The sequence below is a fragment of the Sus scrofa genome, chromosome 2 (assembly GCF_000003025.6).
Source record: "Sus scrofa isolate TJ Tabasco breed Duroc chromosome 2, Sscrofa11.1, whole genome shotgun sequence".
Classification (NCBI taxonomy): Eukaryota; Metazoa; Chordata; class Mammalia; order Artiodactyla; family Suidae; genus Sus; species Sus scrofa.
In genome coordinates this window covers 53,161,031-53,173,179 of record NC_010444.4, presented here as the reverse complement: position 1 = coordinate 53,173,179, position 12,149 = coordinate 53,161,031, and the positions used below count along the sequence as shown (strand labels likewise).

General features: G+C 35.4%; 1 protein-coding gene across 1 annotated transcript; it reads left to right on the top strand.

Moving 5' to 3' along the window:
- LOC100623406 (olfactory receptor 2T27) lies at positions 8,391–9,332 on the top strand. The gene has a single exon (XM_013987647.2). It carries the CDS (start codon positions 8,391–8,393, stop codon positions 9,330–9,332), a length of 942 nt encoding a protein of 313 aa, XP_013843101.2.

Sequence of the window (12,149 nt, the reverse complement as noted above, 5' to 3'; positions counted from 1 at the left end):
TCAATAGTAACAGATTAACACAAAAATGCTTTTAAAATCCAAGGAATTATAGAGATGCTGAAATTTCTTTCCCTTTGTGAAGAGTGCTGAGGAAGATCTCTAGAGCCTCATTAGTGAGTTTCAGTGCTGGAAATAATCATGGTCAAGGCTAGGGATACCTGTGCCCTGAAAGAGAGATTTTGGGGCCCATTTGTCCCTCTCGGGCTTTAACATTTCCCATGGACCAATAGCAATCACCATGCTTAGTTTCTAGTAACCATCTACCATTTTCTGAATTTATGGTGAAATAATGAGCCGAGTCCTCTAAGGAGCTTGTTCTTATTAAACTTCTGACAAGAAAGGCTGAGTGGGCATTTCCTTCTCTCTCCATGATACAAATTGCTGCTGAATGCTTGCTTTTAATTTCCCCAGTGGTTTCACACAATAATGCACAGGGAAAAGAGAAACAGAAAGACACACATCAAAAAGACAGCTGATAAAAACACTGATGTAAAACGTGTAACATTTCAAGAATGAAAAAATCTACAATACAATGTGGGTCACATCAATAAGCCTGGCTAGGAATAGGCTTTAATAGTTATAGGGATATCCGTCATGACTTAGTTTTGGCGAAATGCACAGAGGGTTCTTGGTATGAATTTCTCATGAAGCAGCCATTTAACTTTCATCACTTCCATCAAACTCTTGTCATAATAATCTGCCTTTGTCATGTCCTCCAATTATACACCAGTTGAGGAGAAGTCAAAATTACAAGCTTCTAATCAAAGGCATTGTTTTTTTTTTTTTTTTTTTTTCTTTTCAGGGGCCATGCCTTCAGCATTCAGAGTTCCTAGACTAGGGGTCTAATCAGAACTGCAGCTGCTGGCCTATGCCACAGCCACAACAATACCGGATCAGAACCACATCTGCAATCTATATAATGCCAGCTCCTTAACCCACTGAGTGAGGCCAGGGATCAAACCTGCATCCTTGTGGATACTAGTTGCATTCGTAACCTGCTAAGCCACAACAGGAACTCCCCAAAACCATTCTTAAAGTGTACCTGTGGATATATCTACTGCAAAGATTCTTATTTGCCTCCATTCTAAGCTCCTGGAAAGAAGGAACCATGTCATGTACATTCTTTTAGGTCCTTTCACAACTTAAAACTGTGACTCGGTTCCTGCTATAGCTCAGTGGGCTAAGGACCCAATATTTTCTCTCTAAGGATGTGGGTTCCACCCCTGGCCTGGCTTAATGAGTTGATTGAGGATCCAGCATTGTCACAAACTGCGGTGTAAGTCACAGATGTATCTCCAATCCAGTGTTGCTGTAACTGTGCCATAGGCCTCAGCAAAAGCTCCAATTCGACCCCTAGCCCATGGACTTCCAAATGCTATAGGGATGGCCATAAAAAGGAAAAAAAAAAAATAATAACCATGGCTCACACAGTGTGCCTCAAGAAATATTTGTGAAATTAATGAATTTGTATATGCTTTAGATTATTGGAAAATAATGTAGAGCTCCTGACTGCCACTAGTTAACTATAGTTCTATAACTCTGAAAAAGTCTCTTAATCTCTTTAAATCTTACATTTTTAAGCTATAGAATGGATGAATCAGTGTTGCATAAAATTGTTGGGGAAGGCAAATTAATATTTATGGATTCATCACTAAGCACTGTTATGAATATGTTCTTACTGCTTTCTAATTTGCTATTATACCTGAACTTTTTGTTAAGTTCTTTCTAATATGGATTGTATTGGATTTTGGTGAACTTGCTTGGATGGAGCTATTTGGAGCCATCATACGTATTTTGGAAAAGGAAAAATCTTATAACAATGCTCTGCATTAAAAATCTGTTGGGAGCCACAAAGGTAATTTTAAATTTTCTAGTAGCCGCATTAAAAATGTAAAAAGAAACAGGTTAAATTAATTAATTTAATCAATGTTATTTATCAAAGTATATACAAAATATCATTTCAGCAAGTAGTCAATATAAAAATACAAATGTGGGAATTCCCATTGTGATGCAGCAGAAATGAATCTGACTAGTATCCATGAGGATGCAGATTCAATCCCTGGCCTTACACAGTGGGTTGGGGATCTGGTATTGCCATCACCTGTGGTGTAGGTCCCCAATGAGGCCAGATCGCACATTGTGGCTATAGTATACTACAACAGCTATAGCTCTGATACGACCCCTAGCCTGTGAACTTGCATATGCTGTGGGTGTGGCACTAAAAAAGCAAAAAAGTACACACGCACACACATGCACATACACACCTATAAATGTGGTATGTTGCATAACTTTTTTCATACTAAGTCTTTGATTCTAAATATAATTTGCACTTGTAGCATATCTCCATTCAGAAAAGTCATGTTTGATATCCTCAACAGTCTCCTGTGGCTTGTGGTATCCTACAGGACAGTGCAGATCTATATGACACCCATAGAAACTGTCCAAATTCCCTATCAGATTATAAGTGTGGTAAAATATTATTTAAGTATAAATTTATATTTATATTTGCATATTTAATCATCAGGTTTAAATGAAAAGCCCCTCTTTTGGGAGACAAGACTCTCTAGTTATTTAAATCAGATTTTGCACCATTTTTTTTCTATTAAAAACTATATATCAGCTATTGCTTTCATCTATCTAACCATAAATATGAGTTGTGTGTTATCATTCATTAGTTTTCTACTGAGAAAAAGGAAAATGAACACCATTTGACTCTAAAAGTTTATCTTTTGATTGTCTTTCTTCTAATAATTTATGGATTATTTCTTAGACTTCAGAGATCTTTTTTTTTCCCTTTCAAAGTGGAATCATTATTATTAAAATATCTAACACAATAAATATAAGGTAAGCACTCAAATTTTACAATGTAGAAATATGTCAAGAATAATGTTAGGTTAGGTAAAATGAGCCAAGGTTGTTATCCTCTTATATTCAAAGTGTATGATCCTGATAAGTAGTTTTCAAGAACTATACCCTAGTATAGAACTATATAATGTGGATTCCCCTCTGCTTACATACCACTGTATTCTTATTCAATCATACAACTTTTATTTTTATCTTTTAAGACTATTATATATATTTCTATTGTACAGAATTATAGTTCCACATCTGTATACACTATATAGTATCATTACCAAAAATCTAGTTACCATCTGTCAACATTTAACTTTCCATACAACCTTCTCTTCTAGTAACCACTAGTATGAGTTTGGTTCCATTTTATTTGTTCATTGGGGGTCTTTTTAGATTTTATATATGACTGCACAAATCTTTCCAAATTAGTATTTTGTATTCTTCAGGTAAATGCTCAAAGTGAAATAGCTAGGTCACATGGTAGTTCTGTTCTTAATTTTTTGAGGAATCTTCATACTCTTTGCTATAGTGGATGCATCAATGTACAGTCCTACCAACAATGTACAAGGATACTCTTTTCTCTGCAATCTCTCCAATATTTTTTATTCCTTGTATTATTGATAGTAATCATTCTAATAGGTGTGAGGTGATAGCTCATTGTGGTTTTGATTTGCATTTTTCTGATAATTAGTGATGTTGGGCATCTGTTCATGTGACTGTTGGTTATCTGTATCTTTGGAAAAATGCCTGTTTAGATGCTCTGTCTTTTTAAATTTGGTTGATTTTTTGTTGTTTCTGCTGAGTTGTATGAGTTCGTTATTTATTTTGGATATTAACCACTTATCAGGTACATGATTTGCAAATATTTTCTCCCATTCAGTAGGTTGCCTTTCATTCTTAAGATGATTTCCTTCACTGTGCAGAAAAATTCTAGCTTGATATAGTCCCATTTGTTTATTTTTGCTTTTGTTTCCCTTGCCTTTGGAGTCAGATCCACAAAACATTGCTAAAACTAAAGTCTGTAAAAGTATCGCTTACATTTCTTCTGGGAATTTTATGATTTCAGGTTTTACATTCAAGTCTTTTATCCATTTGAGTTAATTTTTGCATATGGTGTAAGATAGCAGTCTAGTTTCATTATTTTCATGTAGCAGTCCAGTTTTCTCAGCACCTATTATTGAAGATAATGTTAATTCTACATTGTATTTCTTTGCTCCTTTGTCATAGATTAATTGTCTATACATGTTTGTGTGTGTGTGTGTTTTCTGGGCTCTCATTTTTGTTCCATTGATTTATGTATTTGTTTTTTGTGGCAATACCAAACTGTTTTGATTACTATAGTTTTGTAATATAGTCTGAAGTCAGGGGGTGTGATTCCTCCAGCTCTGCTCTTCTCTCCCAAGATTATTTTGGCTATTTTGGGCCTTATGAATTCCATATAATTTTTAGAATTAGTTGTTCTATTTTTATGCAGTATGCCTTGGTATTTTGATAGGAATTGCATCAAATTTGTAGATTGATGCAAATCTATATTTGGGTAGTATGAACATTTTTTTTTGTCTTTTTGTCTTTTCTAGGGCCAGACCCACAGCATGTGTAGGTTCCGAGGCTAGGGGTCCACTTGGAGCTGTAGCCACCGGCCTATGCCAGAGCCATGGCAATGTGGGATCCAAGCTGCATCTGTGACCTACACCACAGCTCATGGCAATGCCAGATCCTTAACCCAATGAGCAAGGCCAGGGATTGAACCCACAACCTCATGGTTCCTAGTCAGATTCACTAACCACTGAGGTACTATGGAAACTCCAACATTTTAACAATATTAATTCTTCTTATTCATGGCAACATAGGATCTTTTCTTTTTATGTATCTTTTATAATTCCTTTCATAAATATCTTACAGTTTTTAGTGTACAAGTTTTGTACCTCCTAGGTTATACTTACTCTTCTTTATTCTTTAATTGTGATTACACAGGGATTTATTTCTTAGTTTTTATTTTCAGTAACTTTTTTGTGTATAGACATGTTACTGATCTCTATACAGTGAGTTTATATATTGCAACTTTACTAAATTTATTTATTAGTTCTAGCAAATTTTGGTGGGATCATTAGGGTTTTTAATAAACAATATAATATAATCTTCAAATAGTGACCATTTTACTTCTTTTGAAATTCAGATTAATTTTATTTCTTTTTCTTGCCTAAGTGCTGTGGTTAGTACTTCCAAAACTTCATTGAATATAAGTGATGATAGAGGGCATCCTTGTTTTTTCTTGATCTTAGAGAAAAAGCTTTCAGCTTTTCACCATTGTGTATGATGTGGGTTTCTCATACATGGTCTTTATTACATTGAGGTAATAAACTCTACATACTTTGTTGAGGCATTTTTATCATAATGAATATTGATTTTTTCTACATCTATTGAGATAATTATGATATTTAGCCTCCATTTTGTTAATATGATGTACTAATTTGTTAATTTGAGAATATTGTACCATCCTTGCACCCATGGAATAAACCATAATCGATTGTGGTGTATGACTGTTTTAATATATTGTTGGATTTAGCTTGTTAACACTCTGGTAAGGATTTTTGCATCTATGTTCATAAAGGATATAGGTTTTCAATCTTCCTCTTCAAGTGGTGTCTTTTATTTTGATACCAAGCTAATGATAGCTTTGCAAAATTTGATGGGAAATTCACTCGTGTTCAAAGTTTTGGAAGATATTGAGAAGGATGGTTGTTAAGTCTCAGAATTTCATTTTTTAGTAAAACCATCTATTCTTGGACTTTATTTTGTTGGGAGATTTTAATTAGTGACTCAATCATCTTACTAATAATTGATTTGTCCAGCTTTTCTATTGCCTTCTGATTCAATCCTTATATTTTATGTATTTCTAAGAATATTTTCATTTTGTTTTAGATTTTACAATTTCTTGGCATGTAATTTTTCATAACAGTCTCTTGTTATCTTTATATTTCTTTGGTATCAGTTGTGATTTCTTTTCTTTCAATTCTGATTTTTATTTATTTATTGTCTCTTTTTCTTTGTTGGTCCCATATTAATGACTTGTTAACTTTATCTTCTCAAATAACTAGTTCTTAATTTTACCAATCTTTTCTCTTGTTCTTGTAGTCTCCATTTCACTTACTTTTACTCTGATTTTTACTATTTCCTCCCTTCTACTAATTTTGGGATTTATTTGTATTTCTTATTCTAGTTTCTTTAGGTATATATTTAGATTGTATATTTGGGATGTTTTTTGCTTCTTTTTTTTTCTTTTTAAAATTAAAGTATAGTTGATTTACACTTTTTCTTTAATTTCTGTTGTACAGCAAAGTGACCCAATCACACGCAGTTCCCTCTGCTGTACGGTAGGATCCCGTTTCCCATCCATTCCAAATGTTAGAGTTTTTATTTTTTGCTTCTTTAGATACAGCTATGCTCTGAACTTCCATCTCACAGCTTTTGCTATATCCTATACATTTGCAAGTGTTGTACTTCTGTTGTCTTCTGTCCTTAGCTTTTTTTTTTAATGTCTCCTTTATCTTATTTGATGGTGCATTGGTTGTTAAGTATCATGGTGTTTGTTAATTTCCACATTTTTTCCCCTCTTTTTTTTCTTGTGCATAATTTCTAATTTTATTCCATTGTGCTAGAGATGGGACTTAATATGATTTCAATCTTAAGAATGTTGAGACTTGACTCATGACCTAACATGTCATTTGTCCTGATGAATGTTGCAGGGGCACTTGAGAAAAATGTGTATTTTGGTGCTTATAGATGAAATATTCTATATATATATTAAGTGTATATGGAAAAATGTGCAGGTTAAGTCCACTGTTTTCTTACTGATTTTTTTGTCTGGATGATTTTGCATTGATGTAAGTGAAATGTTATAATTTACTACTATTATTCTATTGTTTTCAATTTCCCTATTTAAGTCCATTAATATTTGCGTTATATATTTTAGTACTCCTATTTTGGGTACATATACATTTATAAATGTACTTTATTATTGGATTTATCCCTTTATCATTATGCAATGCCCTTATTGTCATCTACTAGTCTTTGTTTTAAAGTCTATTTTGTCTTATATGAGTATAGGTAACCAATCTTCATTTAATTTCCATTTACATAAAATATTTTTTCCATCACTTTACCTTCAGTCTAAATGAGTTCTTACTTCTGAAGTGAGTCTCTTCTGTGTAGCAAACACATTTTTTTAAATAAAATATACTTATTTCCATTGTTAATTTTTTTCTGGCCACAACCCCAGCTACTGCTCTGGTGCACTGGTAAGCAGGGCTACCCCTCAGAGTGGCTGCAAATTATGTCCATGGCGGCTTCAAGGTGGTGGTGAGTGAGGTTATTGGTCAGCTGTGTGTGAGGTCTAGCTGAGGCTCAGGAGTGTGTGGGGCCCTCAGTAGGCTATGCCCACAGGTAATAACAAGTTAGATGGGAATTTATGAAATGGCAACTGCCAGCACCAGGATAGTCTGAGATCACAAAAACTGGATTTCACAGATGTTTCAGTCCCCCAGGAGTATCCAAATATCTCCTGCCTCTCTGGTACATACTTCAAGATCAGTAATAAAAAGGTCCATCCAATTTTCAATATGGTGGCTTTGGACTGTTTTTTGGATTGGGTCTGCATGCAAGCTCTTTAAAAGCAAGCTTTCCATTCCCTGTAGTTTTATAGTTTTCCTTGAAGTATCCCCCATTTTGGTTTTTAAAATCAAGTATTTGGGATGGGGCTTCTCTGTCCTACGCAAGATCTGAGGGTTGAGATACCCAATGCAGAGATAAAATTCCTTGATCCTCAGGAAAAAAAAAAAAAAAAAAAATCTTTGCGATCCAGCCTGATGGTTGTTGCTACTGCTGAGATGTGGTTTCTTTCTTTGATGTAACATTAATCTGTTTCTCCTGTCCATCTCAGTGATTTCCTTCTTTTTACCTTTTGCTATAGAAACTCTGTTCATCTAGTTTTTAGGTACCTCTCAAAGGGATTTATTCCACATGTAGCTGTAGATTTGTTTTGCCCAGGAGAGGAGATGGGATTAGAATATTTCTATATTTCCATTTTGAACCCTTATTGTAATCTGTTTTATGTATGTATACCTCAATGTAAGATTGTGCTTAAACAAAATTAAATAAATAAATACTCTGAGCCAATGGGAACACCTCCAAGTTAAGAAATAATAGTAAATCAAGAATATCATCCTTAAATGAATGATGGTATGGTGTAACATAATATAATATTGTTGTGGATGTTCTTCCAGGAAACGAAAAGTTTTGAGCTTCATGAATGAAGGTGGGTCTACTTAGAAACCAAAGTTAAACACTAGTTTCTTAAAGAAAATTATAACTGGAATTAACCACAGGAAGTATTAGAAAAATGGGCTATTACCCAATGAGATGTGATTATTTTGTTTTGTTTTCTCTGTGGCCTCATCCCATTTTAAATAAACCTAATATTTATCTTTTGGCACAGCTTTACCTATCATGTTTATCTCTTTTGTGTAACCTACAGAGTTATGGAGTGGGGCAATTACTCCATATATGCAGACTTTGTACTCCTGGGCTTGTTCAGCAATACTCGTTTCCCTTGGCTACTCTTTGTCTTCATCTTCCTGGTCTTTGTCATCTCCATAGCCAGCAACACCATCATGATCATTCTCATCCATGTGGACTCACGCCTTCACACTCCCATGTATTTCCTGCTCAGCCAACTTTCCATAATGGACATCCTGTACATTTCCACCATTGTGCCCAAGATGCTGGTTGACCAGATGGTGGGCCAGAGGGCCATTTCCTTTGCAGGATGCACTGCCCAGCATTTCCTCTACTTGACCTTGGCAGGGGCTGAGTTCTTCCTCCTGGGACTCATGTCCTATGACCGTTACATTGCCATCTGCAACCCTCTGCGCTATCCTGTCCTTATGAGCCGCAAGGTCTGCTTGTTGATTGTGTTGTTGGCCTGGCTAGGAGGGTCCATAGATGGCTTCTTGCTTACACCAATCACCATGCAGTTCCCTTTCTGTTCTTCTCGGGAAATCAATCACTTCTTTTGTGAGGTACCTGCCCTTCTGAAGCTCTCCTGTATGGACACATCAGCCTATGAGACATCCATGTATATCTGCTGCATTATGATGCTCCTCATTCCTTTCTCTGTCATCTCAGCCTCTTACACAAGGATTCTCATCACTGTTTATAGGATGAGTGAGGCAGAGGGGAGGCGAAAGGCAGTGGCCACTTGCTCCTCACACATGGTGGTTGTCACCCTCTTTTATGGGGCCGCCATGTATACCTATGTTCTGCCTCACTCTTACCATACCCCTGAGCAGGACAAAGCTGTGTCTGCCTTCTACACTATCCTCACTCCCCTGCTCAACCCACTCATTTATAGCCTCAGAAACAAAGATGTCACAGGAGCCCTACAGAAAGCTCTGGGGAGCTGCTTGTGCTCAGCTCAATAACCACCTTCTAAAGAAACTACATTTGCTGCTAGAAGTTTGAAGAAAAGAATATATTTTTTTTCAATCTTATTTTTTACTTTTTCTTTTTTGGCCACCCTGCAGCATATGGAGTTCCTATGCCAGGAATCAGATCCGAACTGCATTGCAATCTAGGCTACAGCTGCAGCAATGCCAGATCCTTAATCCTGTTCTGGCTGTGGGATCAAACCTGCGTCTCAGGGCTTTGGAGAGGCCACTGATCCACACTGCACCACAGAGAGACTTTATCATCACCTTTGGATTTAAATATTTTCTGTCTAAAAGTAGTATCATCCACAAGTCAGAAATTGTGAGGCATTTTGGGATTTGGAAAGCTGACAGTGGGGTTTTTGAAGATTTTATTATTTGAAAGATAAGAGTGTTTTGAACAATAGAAGGTTTTGAATTGAATGGGAGTAAAATAGGGGTTTCATAAACATCTATGTGCTTTTCAAAAACTCTGCCTTCCACTGGAGACTATGTAGTTGTCTGTTTCTTGCTATGATCAGTCATAGGAAAAGAAATACTCATTTCTTCTACTCCTCTGTTTTCAGCACAGTCTCTCTTTTGACACTCTATACACTGACCACTTCAAAAACATCAAAATGTCAAATATGATTTTGATTGTATTTTGAATGTTATTTCACTATCTAATGAATTATTCTGCAAATAAGGATTATGGTCTTCCAAAACATTTAATTCAGTTGAACTAGTATTGGCATTGTCATTATTTAATGAAATTTGGTTTGACTCTGTGTAATTAATTTTTTCAACCACTACTGTGGTTAGTAGATACCAGCCATTAGTTTTTGGAGTAGACTGGCACTTTTACTTCTATTCCATGAAGTTTTGTGAAAACCATCCCATACTGGAGGATCTACTGTAAAAAGAAAAAGAAAAATGTGGTTTTGAGGCTTTTGTTAAATAGATGGTTCTACATTATCATTCTTCCTAATGATCTGATTTAATAGGCACAACCAGGACAGTTTTAAATCACATATTTTTCAAGGTATTTAAATTGTCCAGTGGCCTAATATATTTCCTGTTCATAATAATGCGACTTGAGAAAAAAAGTTTGATTTATTCTTTTGAGAATTAATATTTTCTTTTATTAATTTTTGTTTTTTAGTGCTGCACCTGTGGCATCCAGAAATCCTGAGGCTAGGGGTTGAAATGTAGCTGCAGCTTCTGGTCTACCCCACGGCCACAACAATGCAGCATACGAACCACATCTGTGACTTAAACCATAACTCATGGCAATTTCAGATCCTTAACCCACTGTGCAAGGCTGGGGATCGAACCCATAACCTCATGAATACTAGTCAGATTAATTTCTGCTTTGCCACAATAGGAACTCCAATATTTTCCATTTTTTTATTTATTTAGCTTAATTTATTTAATCATTTGAATGGTAATAAGTAACCAATATACTTCTGAAGTAGAAAAATGTATTTTTTTTCTTTTCTATGCTTTTTCCTGCTTGACTAAAATCATTCTAATTTGTTCCTCAGTCTTTCTGTCTTCCTACCAATCTTGGAGTTTATTTATCTCGAATTTCATTATGTAAGTAAATATTTTGCATTACAAAAATAGAAATATAATTATATATAAGCTCATTTAAAATGTATGCATTCTGGAGTGGTTTAAAAATGCATAAATAAATTAGCTGGGAAATGACACATGCTTCAGAAAATCCAATGCTTCCACATCTTGGAAAAGAAGAGGAGAGACATCTCATTATAGAAATTTAAAAGGCACCTTATTTTTCTATCTTGCATTTCCATATTGGTAAAAAATAACATTTTTAGTGTCATTAAATGTAAGCATCGGAGTTCCCGTCGTGGCGCAGTGCTTAGCGAATCCGACTAGGAACCATGAGGTTGCAGGTTCGATCCCTGGCCTTGCTCAGTGGATTAAGTACCCGGCATTGTGGTGAGCTGTGGTGTAAGTTGCAGACGCGGCTCGGATCCCAAGTTGCTGTGGCTCTGGCGTAGGCCAGCGGCTACAGTTCCAATTGGACCCCCTAGCCTAGGAACCTCCATGTGCCGTGGGAGCGGCCCCTAGAAAAGGTAAAAAGAAGAAAAAAAAAAAAAAAGAAAAAGAAAGGAAAAAAAAAATGAAAGCATCTGTCCTGTTTTCCCTCAAAAACACCCATATTAGAATCAGAATTTAGAGTCAAATTTTAGATTCTACCATCATGCTTCAAAGTTCTAGGATCTCTCAACTCAGTACTTTATTTATTCTCTTTGAAATTTACTTTCTAACACCTGTGTCATGGAGAAAATGATTCAGACTAGGATTGGAAGGTTTGGCTTCTTCTGATGTAGAAATAGTGAATATGCCTTTAAGTGGATTCTAGATAGGAAGGAAATACTGATATAAGGAAAATTACTTTCTCATTAAAATGATGCTTTGGCATTATAACTCTTGTTAAGCTTTAACTGCAGACAGAGTTACTATGTCAGGTTTAGCAAATTAATTTAATTTCTTGAAACCCTTCCTCTCAATGTATTAAATTAGGATATTCTAACCTAGTTTTTACCTTAGAGGCATACTTTTAAGAGAATATTAAATAATTGGTTCAAAGCAAATTTAGCTTTGGAAGGCGCTATATGCCATAAGCTCACCATTATAGAAAAGGGACAGTGAAACTTCCTTCACTTACCCATTTCTAGTCCAAGAGTGGTATTGTCTCTTGACTTTTAATTTAATGAAGAATTCTGTCTTGGAGAGCTGAGGCTACAGAATTGACTAGCATACTTTAACATAAGACTTTTTTTTTTTGTCTTTTGGTATTTC

What these genes read in the sequence shown, in the direction of transcription:
- LOC100623406 (XM_013987647.2), top strand. Translation starts at nt 8,391, where the DNA reads ATGGAGTGGGGCAATTACTCCATATATGCAGACTTTGTACTCCTGGGC.